General features: G+C 43.7%; 1 protein-coding gene across 1 annotated transcript in view; it reads left to right on the plus strand.

Annotated features, from left to right (window-relative positions):
* Window positions 1-19,379, plus strand: part of LOC148122801 (CDK5 regulatory subunit-associated protein 2-like) — a 56,576-nt gene that overhangs the window by 11,526 nt on the left and 25,671 nt on the right. Inside the window, exons 3-5 of the mRNA XM_087904932.1 lie at window positions 7,724-7,800; window positions 11,254-11,377; window positions 14,306-14,460. Coding sequence (XP_087761058.1) covers window positions 7,724-7,800; window positions 11,254-11,377; window positions 14,306-14,460 — 356 coding nt within the window. The remainder of the gene's footprint in view (window positions 1-7,723; window positions 7,801-11,253; window positions 11,378-14,305; window positions 14,461-19,379) is intronic.

Genomic DNA, 19,379 nt, shown 5'->3' on the forward strand with positions numbered 1-19,379 from the left:
TTTTGGATCAAACAGGACCTGGTGAAGTCAGCATTTTGTGAAGGCCTGTGCTTGTCTTCTGGGACCTGGACTAGACATATTGTCCCTTTAAAAAAAAAATAATATGCCTGGGGGTGGTAGGGTCCACCTTTAATCCCAGTACTTGGGAGGCAGAAGCAGGTGAATTTCTGTTAGCTTGTGGCCAGCATGATCTACAAGAGCTAGTTCCATAACAGGCCCCAAAGCTACAGAGAAACCCTGTCTAGAAAACTGAAAAAAAAAAAAAAAAGGAAAAGACAAAAAAGATTATGGATGAGTGAGGAAGACCCTACATCTGGTCTGTATGGAATAGTTCAACTCTAGGTTTTGACAGAGAGTGGCAGGAGTAGTTTCTGTTTCAGTTGTTGTCATGGAAGCATCAGAGAGGGACCTGTATTCCACTGGGTGTGATAAACCATAATTGTCTCTGATAAGGCCTTCCGGTTTCTCATTCACCATAGTTACATATGAGACAGTAAAAGTATCCTTGTGCGTATTGTCTTTTTATATTTGTGCAATTTTTCCTGGGGGGGATGAATGACTGGAAATGGGAGTTCTGGATGGCCCAAGCTTTAAATCAGAATCACATGCAGGCAACAATAGACCCCAGAGTAGGCCTGACTTCCAGTGGTGTGTTCTCTAAGGAATTTCTGAGAAACCTGGGTAGGTGAGGTTGAAAGCCATATTTCGATTTTCTGCTGGTCCTTTTGTGTTTCCTTGACTGTGGAATAAAGTTTCTAAGTTCTTGCCATGGCCCTCAAGGCCCTGCCCAATGTGATAGTCAGTTCCTTGTTTCTTGTTGTTCAGCATGTTCTTGTCTCTGTGTCACACAGTGCTCCATCCCACAGACTGCTTTTTACCACCACACCCAGCTTCTTCCTGTGTCAGGGCCTTCACAGCTGCTCCACCGTGGCCCGGCATCCAGTGTTTCCCTTTCCTTGGTTGTCTGGACCTTCATGTCTAAATTTTAATTTGAATTGGTTAGAAAGGTTATCTAATGCTGTGTCTCAGTTCTGTGTTTTGTCTCCTAGCAATCCCTCAGCACCCTGTCTTTGTATATTTGCTAACATGTATCACTTTTCTGTCTTGTACTCAACATTGAACCAAATAAAATAGTAGACTTTTGGCAGGCATATGTTGATTGAATGAGTAGCTGCATGACATACTGAACCACTAAACTTTGATTACTTCTTCTGTAAAATGGGAAACTTAATATTTATCTAATAAACTTGTGAACACAGTGCCTGGCATTTAGGTCTTCAACTAATGGTTTCTCTATGGTAGTTGTTAATAAAATGAATGGAAATAGTACAGCTAGAGGGAGACAGATTGTAATGAGGATGGGACATGTAGAACCAGAGTGACAGGAAAAAGAGCAGAAAGGAAACCGAGGTGAGGCTAAGAGTGGGAAGATTTTGAACAAGGCAGAAGAAGAACCTGCTGGAATCCAGACAAGTGGAAGCAGCCAAGCCTAGGGCATGCAGGACGAGGACTCAGCCACTCTCTGTGGACTTACCTGTATGGCATGGGGTCTTCACAGTATCCAGGAGTCAACTTTGTCTTTTGACTGCTAATTGTTGGGCACAGAGATTTGTGGAGTGGCATGGCTTAGGCTGAGCCTTCTGAGTTCCCATACTCCTGCATGTCCTGGCCGTGCCCTCCAAAAACCTGACCAGATGGTTGGCTGGGCAGTCTAAATTTCTACAATCTTTGTGAAGGCCATTTGGAAAGAGATTTTGATGGTTATAAAATTAAAATTTCTCTTGAGCCCAATAATCCATTTTGGAGAAATTTATCCTGAACAACCAATCCACTGGAAGGGAAAGAAAAGCAAAGTCCCTGTTCACGAAGCTATTTCTTGCCACATTGTGTATAATTGTGAAAAATTGGGAACAAGGGAAATTATATTTTACATTTGCCGTCTCTGACTCTTTGGCCCAAGCTTGTTTTGAGGCTATTTCACAAATGAGGAAGCAGCAGTTGCAAAGATGAAATGACTTGCCTGTGAGCCTGGTTTGAGTTTAGACCTTACCTTTCAGATTGTGAAGCCACAGCGCACTGAAGCCATGAATGCTCAGTAGAGTACTGCTGAGTAATGGAAACTCACTGATGTCACTGAATCTTTATACTATCTCTGTGTGGGGGGGACACACATGTTTATGTGTATCAGTATGTGTTCATGTGTATAAGCGTATGTAAAAGTCAGAGGTTGTCATTGAATGTCTTTTTCCACTTCTTTCCACCTACATTTTGAGACAAAAGTCTCCCTCCAAACCTGGCAATTAGGAATTTAGCCAGCAAATGCCAATAATTCTCCTGTCTTTACCTCCCTAGTGTAGGACTACAGGCTGCTTTAAATGGGTCCTGCGGGTCAGACTTGGATCCTTATGTTTGCATAACAGGCAAGCTTTGTACTGACTGAGCTATCTCCCCAGTCCTAGTGTAATCTTTTACAGTTAGCATTAGCTTACACATGGGGCATAAACACACATGCAGGCAAAATACTTGTAGACAATCTTAAACAAAGTGATAAATATGTTTAGCTTGTAACAACATGAAGCATCCCTACAGTGTAATATTACAGGAAAGCAGTGAAATCTACAGCCTTACCTGTGCTGTGATGCTGTAAATGGTTATTGGGAAGCAGAGCCTGGAAATCAGGTGCAGAGAACTGACTGATGAGGTGGTTATACTCCATATTTTGCTCAGTTATTTTTAAACCAGCTTCTTTTTGTCGGTTTCATTTTATTAAAATTGTGTGTTTATTTGTGTGTCTGTGTGTGTGTCTGTGGGTAATTATGTGCATGTGTATGCAGGTGCCCAAAGATTCCAGAGGTATGGGAATCCCTCAGGAGTTTAAGTTACTGGCAGTTATGTGCTGTCTGATGTGGGTGCTGGGACTCACACAAGGGTCTTCTGGAAGAGCAGTACACGCCCTTAACCACTGAGTCATCTCTCCTGCCCTCAGTTTTTTGGTTTTGTTTTGTTTTGAGGCAGGCTTTTTTTTCTCTGCAGTCACATATCTGCTGCACTTTCTATGTTGCCCAGGCTAGCCTTTAACTCACTGTGATTCCCTAACTTCAGATGTCTGAGTAGTAGGATTGTTGGCAAGAGCTACCATACTTGGCTGGGATCCGGTTTAAGATCAAATTCTGTTGCAGTTTTGTTTGTGAATAAGGAGATATTTGCCTAGGAAAGCGTTCTTGATGGTTTGAAGACTCTAGGGAGTGTATTGGCATCAGAAACGAATTCTAATGCATCCCCTCATTTCACTAACTCATTTGATGCTGTTGGCAGAATATTCTTATACACAGTATTGCTCACCAGAGATGAAGTTTGGGAAACAAGAGGGCATACGCTTCGTTATGCCTTGGTGAGATATGACATCTCTTGTACATGCAAAGAGGATACAAAAATTATATTAATCCAAAGCTGTGCTTGCGGAAGGCTGCAGTGAGAAATGATTCCTTTTAAAAGCTCTGCCCTATTTACCGATTGCTAAGTGTTAGGCTCTGCCAGGTGCTTAGCACATTTAGTTGTCACAACATCCCTTCAAGGTAATTGATTTTATAGATGAGCCAACCAGTGACTCCAAAATGTGAAATAATCTTCCCAGGGTCACACAACTCGTGAGCAGCAACAGAGTGGGTTCCTACGATCCCAAAGCCCTTCGTCTGAAGGAATGACATGGTCAAGTGGGCTTTGGTCTTGAAGGTCTGGCAAGTCAGGGAACAGTCAGAAGGAGGTACTTTATGTTTCTACTGAGATGGACATCTTTTTTTTTTTTTTTTTTTATATTTGACATTTCCCCCCCCCCCCCCCTTTGGTTGGTGCTTGCAGCCGCCAAGGCTTTTTTGTTTGTTTTATTTTTTGAGACAGCAGTTCTCTGTAAGTTTGGAGATTGTCTGGGAACTAGATCTTGTAGACTAGACTGGCCTCGAATTCACAGAGATCCACCTGCCTCTGTGTCCCTGATGCTGGGATTAAGTGCATGCTCCACCACCGCCTGGCCAACCATGGCTTTGATGGAGAGTGGGAGTCTGAGGGAACCAGAGTCACCCAGAGGCAGATCTTGCAAATAGGATCCCCTCATTTCAAATGACTGCCATTCCCAGCAGTGTGAGCTTCTGAGGGCTGGACTGTGGCAGATGCAGCCCTAGTGTTAGATTACTTCTGAGCACTGTTTCTGGTCATAGTTGGTGGGTTTTATATTATGGAGTGTTTATTCCTCTTGCATGATAAGCAGTTTTCAGTTCTTTCACATCAAGCCCCCCTCCCCTAGAATTTGTTTCTCATAGAGGGGGAAATTATGCACAAGGAAAGCAGTATTGTAGTTTGCATGATTTTCTGAAAAACCTGTGTTAGTGTGTGTGTGTGTCTGGCAAGGTGGGCAGAAGCCAGATAATACAGCACTTTGGACATATTTGAATGTAATACTGATGGGGAAAACAAACAGGAATATAAAACAAAACAATAGAAGCAATGAGAGGTTCATGCAGGAGAGGAGCATGAACAGATCTGTCTGACTGGAGACAGCAAAGCTGTTTTTCCTTGACACAAGCATCCAGCCCGTGTTCTAGTTCTCTCCCTTGTTTGAACAAGTACGCACGAGATGGCCATGTTCTCTCTGAGGTATGATGGGTTAAAAGTGAGTGGTCAGTGTGGCAGCGCAGTATTGCCAAGATGGGGAGAACAGAGGGTTGTGGAGGCACCAGCCAGAGATAAGTTTAGGCAAGTGATGCTAGACAGAGAGCTGACTGGTCAGCTGGCCGGAAAGATAATGCTTGTGTCGAATTTTATTCATTTAGGCCTTTTTGACATTTACTTGACTTTAATCAGGCACATTTTCTTTTCCCTTATGCTTAAAAAAAAATCTCTATAAATAGGACAAGTATTCTTTCTAGTGTTGTTAGGAGAATTCTAAGCAATTGCCATAAATATTTTATTGGTAGCCGAGTAATAGAATAAAGTTTCTCTTTACAGGAAGCATCTGGCCTGGTAAAATTTTGTTTGAATGAATGTTTTATGTTCTATTTTCTTAATACTTTTAACAGGGACTTTAATGAACCTCCCAGTTGTTTCTTGTGCTTTTCTAGTAGTCACAAAGTTGAAGCCTTAAGTATTATTAACAAGAAGGCAAGGGTAGAAAGCTTGAAAAGTGTATTGCACCTAGAATATGCTGTTCATTTATCCAGTCCTGAAACCGTGTTTGTGAAGAAGAATAGTGCAGATGGGATATGGAGAGGATGGGTTAGTGGTTAAGAACCTTTGCTTTGGATCCTATCACCTGTGAAACTAGGAGTCTTACACATGCCTGTAACCTGGGCTTCAAGGTCAGCAGAGACAGGACCATCAGTGCGGCTTTCAGGCTTCATTCTGAGTCCAGGTTCAGGAAGAGACACAGTTTCAAAGGAATAGGCAGAGAGTGGTAGAAATGGTTATCTGATGTCCTCCTCGGGTCTCCATGTGCTTGTATACACATGTTCATACAGTCGCACAGACAATGCACACATAAATAAATCTTTAAAAACAGAATAGTATGAGACGTAATTATTTTAAAATTACCAAAAAAGAGACTTGTTGACTATGTGTATGCGAAGATGTGCTAGAGTCCAATTCTGGCTGTTCCTACTTTAACTATGGTTCAGTTTCTTATGTCAGATATCTTGGTTTGCCATTGTTGTTTGTTAACATTTTTCTGTGTACACTAGGTCTGTCTTATTCAACTTCCTTGAAATAGAAATTTATATGAAATAAATTTTACCAGTTTTACGTTTTGGATATATTTTAACTTGTGTGTTCCTGTATCGGTGACTCTTTGTCCATAAGGGTTTGGAAGGGCTGGTGACTTCTTCCCAGTTCCTGATGCTCTGAAATCAACTGCAGTAACTCTCTGTGTTGAGGTTTCTGTGTGAGCATAGGTTTCATTCTTTAAAGTGAGTCAGAGTGAAATTGCAGTTATTGATAAGTGTAGTAAGTGTAGGTTTTGGTCAGAAACTGCCCAACTCTTAATTGGTGTGGCCATTCCCTTTTGCATCCCACAGAGAGAAATCTGCTTGCTTCTCATTTCCTTCTTCATTTGCTGTTGTCAATTAAAATGTAGTTTTAGCCCTTACAATAGATGTGCTTCTCAGTATAGTTTTGTATTTCTCTAAAAGCTAAAGATGTTGAAATGGTTTTTTGTGTATGCCTATTTACCATCTGCATATCTTCTGCTGTATATTTTCTGCTCAAGTCTTTTGCCTTTTTTTCCTCCAAGAAAAATTGGGTTTTTGGTTGTTTTCTTACAGTTATATTTTGAGAGCTATTATGTATTCTGGATATAATTCCTCTGTAGATATGTGATATGCAAATATTTTCTCCCAGAGTGCAGCTGTCTTTTCATTCTCTTAACACTGCTTTTCAGAGCAAGTATTTAATTTTAATGAAGACAAATGTATTGATTTTTTTGTTATAGATCATGCCTTCAATATTATATCTAAAGAGGTGTTTACCTTGTTCTAGAGCCAAACAATTTTGTTTTATATGTCTTTTTCTTAAAAATATCATATTTTATGTGTTACATTTAGATCTGTGAGTTAATTTAAATCAACTTTTATTTAAGATGTAATTTAGGTCAAGGTGAGTTGTTCATAAAAGGATATCCAATTCCAACCATTTGTTGAAAGGAAGACTATTCTTTCTTTTTTCATTCATTAATCTATTTGTTTGTTTGTTTATTGTGTCTGCATGGGCAGTGTGCTGCTCAGTGCATGTGATGTGGTCAGAGGACAACTTGACAGCTTTTTCTTTCTACTGTGTAGGTTGTAAGGATCACACAACCCAAGTGGTTCCCAGCCTTGGAGGCAGACACGCTGAGCTCCTTAAGCAGCTCCCGTCTTGCTTTTTCCTTTGATTGCTGTCACTCACATGACAGAACTCACCTGACCACATTTGGAAGGGTTCATTTCAGTATTTCCAACCTTCAGGTTACATTCTCCTCTTTCAAGATGGTTTCAATTCATCTGGCTCTTCACTGTTTCAAGTAAACCTTATAATCAGCTTGCCTGTGTTTACAAGAATCCTGCTAGTATTTTAATAGAATTTGTGTTAAATCTTTAAGTAAATTTCAAGAGAATTGATACTTTGTTAAGTAGAGTCTTCTAATCCAGGAATTTTAGTTCCAAGAAAATCACTTCCATTGCTTGTGGAGTGTTGCAAGGAGGGCTCGCTTGTTTGTCCACACCACTTGGCTAGCTTAGTCCCAAAATAACCACACAAAAACTATATCAATTAAATCACTGCTTGGCCCATTAGCTCTAACTTCTTATTGGCTAACTCTTACATTTTAGTTTAACCCATTTCTATTGATCTGTGTATCACCGTATGGCAGTGGCTTACCGGCTGTTTTGGCAGCATGTCTTACTCTGGCGGTGGATCCGTTTGTGTGACATTTGTGCTAGGTGTTTGAATGCTGTGGCTGTTAGATACTGGAACATTTACGTCATTGTTCCAAGTCCTAAGGAATCCAGGGCTTTCTCTTGAGACCACCAGTACTTAATAATTCCCTTTTTCTGTGCCTCAGGGCTAATGAGGCTTGTGAATGTAACATATGCTATTGCGAGCATGGCATAGTCAGTCCAGCCCAGAAGTAGCTTGGCCACCATCAGTACTTGCTATTCCTGCACCTTACACTGTGTCTTTTCTTACCTTATCGCTCTGGAAGAACATTGAACTGAAGGTGGAAGTGGAAAGTCTGAAGCAGAAGCTCCAGGAGAGAGATCAGTTGCTCATCAGTGCCTCGTGAGTACCTGTCAACCAAGAGCTTGGCCATCGGGTCCCACGGGTGGGTGTTGGGCTGGGCAGTGAAGCACAACCAGCTGCTTCTCTAAGCCAGTTGTTTCCCGACTGGCTTCTGAGGGCTCCTTGGAGCTTGTAGTTTTTATTTAATTGTTTGGCAACTGTTTTTAAAGTGTTGTAGTATAGGCAGATATACAGAACTTAAGCATAATGTGTGATGGATTTATATGAAGCAAGCACATATGTGAGACCCCCCCATCTGAGCCAGAAAGGAAGCATCACCAAGCTTCCAGAAAGCCTCCTTGCCTTCATGTTCTCACAGCCTCTCTCTTTTCCCAGGACACCCTCTAGTCTCAACACAATGGCCTTGTTCTGCCTATTTTTGAACTTTATATAAATGGAATCATACAATAGGTTCTCTTTTGTGTCTAGCTTCTTTCCCTAGCCGTATTTGTGAGAGTCAAGTCACCTGTGTTTTCTTTTGGGAGTTCATTTCGTTCTGACTGATGAAAATGCCGAGGAGTAGAGTGGGTTTTAGTGGGTAAGGCTGGGAGGCAGAGGGAGGATTTCAGCTAGTAACTGGTTTTAAGCCTGTTTTGTCCTAGGGACTCTTGTAATATGTTGTTTAAAGGGGATTGTAGGGGTCTAGTGCTTAAAACCAACAATATCTATTAATAAGTTAATTTATTTAAATCTCTATTGAGTGCCGACGTATAGACCAACTGGCTCCACAGAATTACTAGCACCATACACTGAAGCTCTGCAGGGACACCGACTCACACCCCAACCCCATAGCCGTAGGCTCCAATGAGGCACAGTATGAGCAACTGGGGTGTTGTGGAGGTGTGCTGGAGGAATGTGTGGCAAGTGAACACCCCAGAATGTGCCCAGAGTTTGCCCCAGAATTGTAGCAAGTTGGCTCTGGTGCAGCTCCTGAGCCCACTCTGCCTTGATGTGAAGTAAACATATCTGTGTGCTGGCTCCATTGTTCTGTGTATCAGTTACAATAAGGGGGCATTAAAAACAAAATCATTCATATTGTTGGGAGTAAATTTTATTTCTGTAGCTTTAAAACACAAACAATAATAATAATTCCATTAGCAGAGGCAAATTGCACCATACTGCTGAGAATAAATTTTATTGCTACAGTAACTGTAAAATACAAAGATGATAAATGAAACGTTGGAACATTTATTATTGTGAGTTTATTTTATTGGTATAACTAAAACACAGACAAAGTGAATAATGCTAGTAGTTGTTCATAATTGTACAGCCTCCTGACAGCATATGTGATTCAGGCTGTGCGATGGCATGATTAGATCTGGGCTGATGGAAGGGGCCATACAGGGCGCTATAAAGCCCCATGGCTAAAACATCCTGAGCACCCAGCTAGAGGGGTGCTAAGTGGGCTAAGTGTTTGTTGTGGAAATACAGGGACCTGAGGATTCCCAGTGCCCATATCAAATCTGGGAAAAGTGTTTGTAACCTGGGGTGGTGAGGGGGAGTGGCAGGGGAGATGGGGTTGATGTTTAGGAGCTACAGGGTCAGTGATACACCCTGTTTAAAAGTAATAATAAGGTTGAGAGCAATAGAAGACAGTGTCACCCTTTGTCCTCCATACACATTGTGCGAGCCACATTCAGACATGAAGGAAAGATAAAAATCTTTCGTCTGCAGCTTGGGAAAGAGAGGAGGCAGTCCACAGTTCTTCTTGTCATCTATAATGCCCCTTGAGGAGTGACAGAAATGACTGTGAGTCAGTGTGACCTGGAGACAGCCCTGGTCCCAGAAGTGAGCTGAGTGAGTGGGGGCTGAGGGCACTCAGGGCAGTGATCAGGAAGTGAGCATGTTGGCCTGGGTTCTGGCAGGGGCTGATCTGTTCTGAGCTCAGACTCCAGCTGAGGGGTGACAGGAGGCCTCTCAGCAGGACAGCAGGGTTTGTGCTGCCCTGGCCTCACAGGAGAGGCCCCAAGCTGGGTGGGAGGGGACCTGCAGAGTACTGAGGCAGGCCTGCAGAGGACCCCTTGTGGTAGCCCATTAGCTCCAAGAGGTAATCATCTCATTTGTCACATGAGGAGACTGAGGTGTAACAACTAATTTACTGAGGCTAGAAAATTTACCCAGACCACACTGGGGTTGGGATAGAGTGAGGATTTAGAAGCAGATCTGTCCAGCCGGAGCCGGTGTTCCTCCTTTCAGTTATTCACACTGAATTCTATTACTGTGATATTGTGATGGTTTTCTGAAGCCTTGCTTGAAAGGAAACCGCAATATAAATAAGGGCTCTATTTGCAGGTGATTTCTGTGGGAGCTTGGACAGCCAGGATAGCCCTTTGGGTGCCCTAGTCCAGTGTGTGAGCATCTGGTTACACAGCTTCGGGTTAGGGAATTTTATGTACTCCTGAAATCAAGTGAGGTACTGAGTGGCAAAGAGTTTTGTTTAATTTTTCTGCTACCCTTTTTCTGAGAAGCCAGCTTGAGGTGGAGCCATTTCCTCAGTTTTCCTTCTGGAGACTGCAGCCATTGAGGATGCAGTGAGGACCGAGGTCTCAGCTGCAGCCAGCACCGTTCTTTCTGCGTTCCTGCTCGTGGCCCTGTGTCTGGTTTAGTGTCAGGCCTGCCTGATTGTTCCACAGAGAGAACATTCTAGGGCCACAGCCCAGTGCCCTGGGCATTTAATACCTCAATACCAGGTGCAGGGTGCTGGCACCCAAGTCCCCCTTCACACCCTAAGTCGTAGTGTGTGCAGGACCCATTTTGGTGTACTTAGAACGTTTGCCCTCAGGCTGGTGCAAGGTGGAGCATGCAAATGCTAACCTCACAGATCTGTTTGTTGCATGCTGCTTCTTTGCCCATTGATTCCTGTACTGCCTTCTATACCTCTGGTGTAAGAGTACTAGCGGGAAAATTGGCAGCTGCCATCAAGAGTATTAAAGTGTACTTACCCTTGGGCTCGGAGATTCTCTTTCTAGTAGTGTGTCCCTAGAAACCATGAAGCCACAACACTGATGTTTAGTGAGCCGTTGCTCAGTACCGGGCACCTCTTCTTAGATCTTGTTCACATGTCACGTGTACATTAGAAGCAGCTTAGAGAATTGACTTCATAAAGTATGTTCCATATAGTGATACAGTCGTTAAGATGATAATGCGATTTATGTTTACTGACTTTGTAAAGCGTGTTCTCAGCATAGTGAGTGATTCACTGTACAGGTTAGTTCACTAGTATACTGTGTGGGTAGGTAGAGCCCTGAAAGGCTGTGTGCTAAAATGTTAATTTTATCCTGTCGGATAAGTACCCCCCCCCCATTTCTGAATTATAAGTATTATTTTTTTTTTAAAGGAAACTTAGCTCAGGCAAATGTCAGGAATGACTGACAAGTACCCCTTATCCTTTGGTGCTGGGGAAGTTGCCATAAGACAGGCCCCCGACTCAGCCTGCTCTTTGCCTCTCTGCAGCATAGCAGTGGAGAGCCTCGCCGAAGTGGGAGGTCCTGAAGTCCAGCGCGTGAAAGAAGATGCCAGGAGGAAGGTGCAGCAGGTGGAAGACCTCCTGATGGAAAGGATACATCTTCTAGAAGAAGTAAGTCTGGAGTTGCTGAGGGGCCTCTACTTACAGGTCAGTCCTGGGGAGGGTCACCTTTCCGCAGCAGTTACTGGGTGTCCTCTGGGTCTGGCCTCATTGTAGGCTCTCTGCCCCTGTAACTGACAGCTACACGGTTGTCTCCTTCCTGTGAGGACCCTGAGGTACAGAGAGAAGTACTAACTGGCTCAGGTGGTTGCCAAGGCCCACTGAAGGAGGGTAGCCCTGAGCACATTCAGATTGCCTGCTGCTCGGCTATTGCCTGCCCTCCCAGCTCTTGTCCCGTTGCAGCCTCTGTCCCGGATCGTGCAGAACCGAGTGGCCGCTCTTCTCTAGTGGACTCACACAGCGTCCTGTGCTCTTCCCTCTGTCAGGCGGCTGCTGTGACTCCAACTGGGAGTCAAGTGCTTTCCGGCTAAACATCCGCCTCTGGATGGGACAACAGACAGTGTTCCTCTATGTTAAGCTAGTATTAAGAAAAGCAGTTTGAGTAGCCCTTTCCTGAAGTGCTTGGATCCAGATGTGGTTTAGACTTGAGTTTTTATTATTACTGTTATTGAATATTTTACGTAACTAATGAGATGTCTTAGGGGTGGGTTCTAAGACTAGACACAGAATTCACTTATATTTCACATATGCAATATATATGTAATTAGGGAATTGTGGGCAGTATTTTAACATGGCTGTGTTTGACTACAACCCATCACATGAGGTCAGGTGTGAAATTTCTACTTTTGACACGTTGATAAGTTTTATATTTTGAGCCTTTCAGAATTTAGATTGGGCTGATCTACATATTAATACTTATTATGGTATTTATTTATTTATTTATTTATTTTTGAGGCAGGATCAGCTAGGTAGAGAGTTTGGCCTCAAACTTGCAATCCTCCTGTTTCAGTTTCTCAAATACTGTAATTGTAAGCACATTCCACTGTCTAACCACTTCATTTCTTTTAGTTGTAAAAGACACCATGACCTCAACAACTGTTTTTGTTTTTGTTTTTGTTTTTGTTTTTTTTTTTTGCTTTTTCAAGACAGGGTTTCTCTGTAGATTTGGAGCCTGTCCTAGAACTAGCTTTGGTACACCAATCTGGCCTCAAACTCACAGAGATCCGTGTCTGCCTCTGCCTCCTCAGTGCTGGGATTAAAGGCATACACCACCTCTACCCAGCGTGACCACAACTTTATAAAGGAAAACATTCGATTGGGACTGGTTTACAGTTTAGAGGTTCAGTCCATTATCATCATAGGAGGAAGCATGGAAGAATGAAAGCAGACATGGTGCTGGAGAGGTAGTTGAGGGTTACACATCTGGAAAGGCAGGTGAGAGAGACACTGGGCCTGGCTTGAACATTTGAAACTTCAAAGCTCACCCCCAATAACAGGCCGCTTCTAGTGACACCACACCAAATCCTACAAAGCCCTATCTCCAGTAGCCTTTCCCTGGTTACCAAGCATCCAAATCTGTGAGCCTGCAGTATTGGGGTATTGGGGATAGGGTATTCTTATTTAAGTCACCACAACCACCACCCACCACACCCTTAATCAAGACAGTTGAGAAAGTTGTCACCTCTTGATGCAGCACTTTGTTTGTCCCATGAATACTTTCCAGTGCTTCTGCTTTGTCACTTGCTGCATTTATCCCATCGGGTGAAGCATTTGCCTGTGTGAACTGAACACAGAAGCACCAGCTTGTAGCACTTGCTGCAGTAACAAGAACACATCCCCACAGTTAGAGTTCTCCTGCTAAGCCTCACGTGTGTGCTTAGCTATCCTTCTAAGAAACCTATGTGCTAACTACTTCCATTTCTCCCTCTCTCTCTTTTTCTCTCTTTTTTAAACATACTGAAACATTAGGCACAGAGTGGCCATGTCATTTGCTGAAGGTCACACAGTGGTAAAGGTCAGGTGATCTGGCCACATTTTAGGCTCTAACATTCTGCTGTCTCGGTCCACAACACTTTAGGGGTAGGTCAAGATCAAATGTGATATAAGACTTCTTGCTCAGAGCCTGGCTTTAGTTGACACTCAGCAAATAACAGGCATCGTTGTTTGCTGCCTAAGAAATATGGAGTGACAGACAAGCCTCTTAAACAGATAGTTAGTGGGAAGGGGCAGGGGAAGAGAAGCTGAGCTTTAGCTTCTGGATGCCAGGTGTTGGCAGTCCCCCAGCAGCTCTTTGGAATGTTGGGTATCCTGTCTTCTGGAATAAGAACCAGGGCTCAGAGTTTAAATGACTGTCCAACGTCACACAGCAAGTGTAGTAGGAGAGCTGCACTTTGAATCCAGTTTTATTTGACTTTAATGTTTGTGGTGTGATCTTGAGGCAGTGGTCTGTGTAGGTGGAGAGTCAGCCCTGTTCCAGGTCACTTGCGTGAGGACCAGAGCCTTCCCCCAACAGAGACATGGTCTAAATGATTTAGAAGATAATTTCCATGGTGGTTTCCTGAGCACTCAGGAAAAGCATAGAGCTTTTCACCACTTAAATCACCTCGGAGATACAGAAATGCATTTTAGAAATGTGTAGTCATTATCTTAAAAAGAAATGGTGGGGGGCGGTGAGCTGTGGGATGAATTTGCATGGAGATTAGGGTGACTCTGGGACTTATGCATGTTTAGTATTGAGAAGCGCATTTCTCCTTGTTCTCATTGAAGCTGTAAATATTGATCTGATTTTTCAAAACCAAAAGTACAGTTCTTGTAGAGTTGACTCTTTTCCATTGGAAGTGCCCATTACTCTTCCAATACAAGAGGGAAAAATGGCTGGCAAATATATTTATTACGCATTCTTTCCATGTATAGTACATTCAGGGAGGGGAAATGTGCCGGAGAAAAAGTCATAAATATTTATATTTTAATCCAATTTCCTTTCAAAATGTTCCCAATTGTATTGAAAAATTGCATCAAATGCATTTAATTTAACTGTAGGATGTGAAAGCCGCCCAAGCAGAACTGGAGAAGGCCTTTGCAGAGACGGAAACAGAGAAGGCGTTTCGCCTCAGCTTGGAAAGCAAGCTCTCTACCATGAAGAAGATGCAGGAGCGGGACCTGGAGTTGACTCTGGCTCTGGAAGACAAGGACAGGTCTGGATCTGCTCCCTGGGAAGCTCAGGTCCCATCATCTGGAGAGGGAGAGAACCTAGCCTTCCTCTCCCTCCCATCTGCCATTATTCTTCTCTAGAGTGAACTACCTTCCTGGAGTGTATTTAGCACAGCAAGATAAAACTGGGCATGAGAGAAACAGGAACAAGATACTGGTGGGCGAGAGGTGGTCACTAGACAAGTTCATGTTAGAAAGGGGTGCGGAGACCCTAAGTTTAGCGTTTAGCTTGGCGATAGCTTCCTGGTAGACAAAGGAAAAGCAGCCCTATGGACCTGAGGTTCGTATTACCCTTGAGGTGAAACAAGCCATGGATTCAGGAGAGACCCAGTTTTGCTTGGCCCTAGTAGAGGGAAATTGCTCTTGTGGTTCTTTCCACAAGGGGCAGTAAGTGGTGATGTCCCCACAACGACGCTAGTGAATTTTGTGTGATCTGTTTCCCATCATGGTTTTCAATGTTGGCTACAGGCCGACATTATGCAGCCTTATAGAACAAAGAGCATTGTAGATCAAATACAGAGTTCTTCAGTGCATTGTGAATAAGCGGTGTGGTGTTGGGTCAGAGAAATGGATGGGCAGCAGGACTGTTAGGCCCACTCTAATGACCACTGTATTCTGCTGGGAAACTTTTGACAAAAACCCGTTAAGAAGTAGTTGAAATTTTCTTGTGACATTTTGATTGTCTTATCTTATTTGTTGTCTCTAAGTGGGAGGTAGAGTTAAGATAGTGGAGACAAACTGATATCATAGGTGCTGAAGAGCCACACCTATTTGGAATTGGATGAGACTATTCCTGAGTCAATTGTCTCCTCCAGAACGTTCTGTCTCTTTTCTCAGCCACTCAGTGCCCTGTGGAATGGCATGTCCCACCATGTTATTTAGCTAGTTAAAGGCCAGGCTGGCACAGACTCACTGTGTGGCTGAGGCTGTCTTTGAACTCCTGATGTCCCTACCACACTTTCCCCAAGTGCAGAGGGTTTGCAGCAGTATGTCAGCCTGCCTAGCTGTTTAGGTTTTTGTGCCCAAGTGCTGTTTGCCTTTACTTCTGACCTAGTCCCACCCTGCTATTTACCTAAATAATGTCAAAATATTAAGGTCTGCAACTTTGTTTTCAGTTTGTCGTTGGGAAATTAGCAGAACACACCTTCTGGGATTCTTTCCCTGAGGGGACCGAGTCAGTACTGAGGGAGCCTGTGGTCATGGTCTCCATATTTCAGTACCCTCTCACTTCAGGTATTCACAGGACTGTATTTATTGTGATTACTGGAACCTTTTTTAGGTTCCTTTTTAGTTTTTTATTTTTGGCTCATCGTTTAGAGGTATTTTTTTTCATTTTAATTTTGGTGTATGTGTGTATACATGCATGGAGGTCAGAAGTTGGTCCCCTTGTCTTAGTTTTGATCTGTGAAATAGAAGTGTTGTATCTGGACCTTGGTGCAGGAAATGAGTTATTAGCTCCATCTATCCCTTTGTGATTCAGTTTTTCTTGATCATTTGTCAGGAAGAGAAAGTGGTCCTTTTGCTGACTTTTTCTGCTAGGTAGCATCCATGAACAGTAAAGAACTACCACAACTAGAAATTCTATGTAAGTCATTGTTGTATTCCATGATCTCTTTCCCCGTTGATTGGCATTGAAGTCCTTAGAAGGCATATAGGCTTGTCTTTCTTGGAGAACTAATAAGTTCTATAAGATAAATTGGGGTTAACGAGCCTAAGGAATGGATTTGTCTAGAGTAGAATGTTTGAGTAGCCATAGGGGGTAAAAAGGAGAATTCTTAGTATTGGTGACTAGGAATAAAGGAGGAAAAAAAAGGCTTTACAAAGGGGACTTGCATTGCCAAAACCAAAGCTTATCCGAGTTGGCTGGGTGGAAACATGGGAAGGCAGGAAGAGAAGGATCAGGACTGAATGGGACAAACAGTGGTTTCTCGTTACTGTTTACAAATTTGTGTGGAGGTCCAAGAGAAGCCTCTCATATTATGTAGGTGTTCATGAACTGAGACAGACTTGACTGTATTCAGCCTTTACTTGCTGTGCACCTCCACCCCAATCTTTACATGTCTGTGTTAAATTTTAATTGATAAATTAGACAGAGTAAGATTTAAAAAGCAGCCAATTGTGGCAATAGTTAGTGTGACTGTGGTCAATTCCATAAAAATACTGCACTGTGTTGTCTGAGGTTTTCTGTCCTTCCTGGTTCCCGCAATCGTTTAACATCTAAAAGAAATCACACAGAGATCTACATTAAGTATAAACTGATTGGCCAATTAGCTCAGGCTTCTTACTAACTCTCATAACTTATATTAGCCCATTATTCTTATCTGTTTAGCCACATGGCTCAGTACCTTTTTCAGCCAGACAGTCACATCTTGCTTCTTCTGTGGCTGGTCACGACTGTGAAGGATTGGACTTCCTTCTTCCCAGAATTCTTCTCTTCTCATTGACCTGCCTGGCTATCCTGCCTATACTTCCTGCCTGTCTACTGACCAATCAGCATTTATTTAAAATATAATTGACAGAATACATCCCATGGTCCCACAACAGTACTGGCCTAACCTTGTTGTGATGATGTGAGATGATATGTGGTGGCGTGAAGTGTGGTAAATGACACAGGCATGATACACTGTTGGGTGACTGTGTAAGGTTTACTTGATTGTCAGCATCATGGAACAGTTCTGGCAGTCGTGACTGCTAATTAATTAACAGGGAGGTAGCATATACAGTGTGGCTATGCTGGACAAACCACTGGGCCTTGTGGAAGAATCGATTCATCTGAACGGCATGGGAAAATCCTTTGAGAGTTTAGGGGGAGCTTGGGGAAGCCACATGATTAGATTTTTATTTATTGCAGTTCCCTGCTTGCCTGGGGGATGGATTGTCACGGGGCTCTCATGCTGATGCAGACATCCAGATAGAGGATGACAACTGAGACTGAAAGTCTGGGGTGGGATGGAGGCAAACAGCTGGTGATAGAGGTGAGATGGACACAGTGGGCTTTAAGGACTTTGGGAAATGGGAGGATGAGGCTTCCAGTTAGGACAGGAGCTCTAGGGTCTGTGAGCATCTATGAGTGGAGGGGAGGGGAGGGGAGGGGAGGATGAGTGGAGGGGAGGGTGAATGGAGGGAAGGGTGAGTGAAGGGGGGCGAGTAGAAGGGAGGGTGAGTAGAGGGGGGTAAACAGAGGGTGCCTGAGTAGAGGGGAGGGTGAGTGGGGGTGCAGACAAGTGGTGGTATGGATGAGGGGAGGGCCAGGGGAGGTGCTGGCAAGCAGAAGTGAGGGGTAGGGCAGGTGGGGGCGGGGGAAGGAGATATGGGCGAGGGGAGGTGAGCACAAGGGGATGTGGGCAAGCTGAAGTGTGGGTTCTAGATTCCTGCCATTTGCACGGGTCTGGCTAGACAGGTATAGAAACCTGACTTGCCGGTCTACAATTTTGTCAATCTCAGCAGTGGTGTCCCAGTTAAACTCCCAGAGACCAGCAGCCAGATGTCACCTTGATTTTTCCCTTAGGATATAACCATTTGATAAATCTCTAGGAACAAAATCTCACTTAGCCCATATTTAAGTCAAGGTCACAAGGTTAGCCCAGCACAGCAGCAAGGGTCATTAGTTATATCCAGGTGACATGGATCTGATCAGCCACACAGAGGAACCTGCTGTTAGGCATGGCGAGCTGGTGAATCTTGGGGTCTGGCCTCTACTTGCATGGGTACTGCCAGTGTCTTCCTGGGTTCCTACCATCTGTTTCATTATTTTCCCTACTTTAGTTTCTTCAGTCTGGGTTTTGAGCTGTTCTGCATCTGACGGTGATCATGTTGGGAGCCCCATAGGTTGTATTTTTAAAAGCTTGGATTTGTTGCTGGCGTTTAAAATATTGTATTTCACAGAAGAGTGACTTCTCACTGTTCTTGATTCCAAAGATGTAACGCCTGTGGGTGTCTTATTGGCTCCATATGGTGGGCTGAGCCGCCAATGTCCTTTAAGTTCAGGCTCCCACTTTCTCTTTTAAACTTGTATTTGGTGAGGTTTTGCTCTCCATTTGCTCATTGATTATCAGAGCAGAACCCCTAGAGGGCAGTATTGCGCCTCCCTCCAGGTTTCTGGGCCAGCAAGCTGATCCCACTGGTGCTCTGATTCCAGTGCACTGCTAGGTGCTCCTGCTGCCTGAGTCACCCTCCTCACCTCACCGCTGACGGGAAGCTAGTGCTTCACGCGGGCAGCTCTGCCAAATCTCCAGACCTCTGCTGTACATAACCAGGTTGCTGTCTAGGCTTAGGTAGCAAAGAAATCTTTGGTGAGTCTTCCAACAAAGTAACTGTTGAATATTAAACAGGCAGGGAGACATAGTTTCCTGGACAAAATGCTTGTCATTTGAGCACAAGGACCTGAGTTCTGATTTCCAGCACTAATGGAAAGCTGGATGTGACGATATCCCGGCATTGTAAGGCAGAGAGACAAATGGGCTTGTCAGCCAGCCCAGCAAAGCCAAAATAAGGTGGAAACACAGCTGAGGAAAACATTTGGACATTGACCTCTGACCTCTACACACACACACACACACACACACACACACACACACACACATCCCTTGTACACAGGTAGCATGCCAGCTGTCATTTGTTGATTTCAGTTGTATATCAGACGTGCACTTTTTTTTTTTTAAGTTGTCCAATACAGGCTCAGAAAGGTAGAATGACTTAGCTTGGTCACAGAGCAGCTAATCAAGCACATTGAGTTTGGTTCCAAAGAGGGAAATGTTCACATCTTCTAGAGGGAGTTAAGGTTGTAGGTGGCAGAGTTTGTCTCAGACTCAGAGATGGAAGATGCAGTTAAGGAACTCTGGTTTTGTCAGGAAGGATAGGAAGGGGTTTGGGCAGAAGGTATTGATAACACATGCAAGGGCAT

This window comes from Myodes glareolus, chromosome 3 (assembly GCF_982192425.1).
Source record: "Myodes glareolus chromosome 3, mMyoGla1.1, whole genome shotgun sequence".
NCBI classification, from domain to species: domain Eukaryota; kingdom Metazoa; phylum Chordata; class Mammalia; order Rodentia; family Cricetidae; genus Myodes; species Myodes glareolus.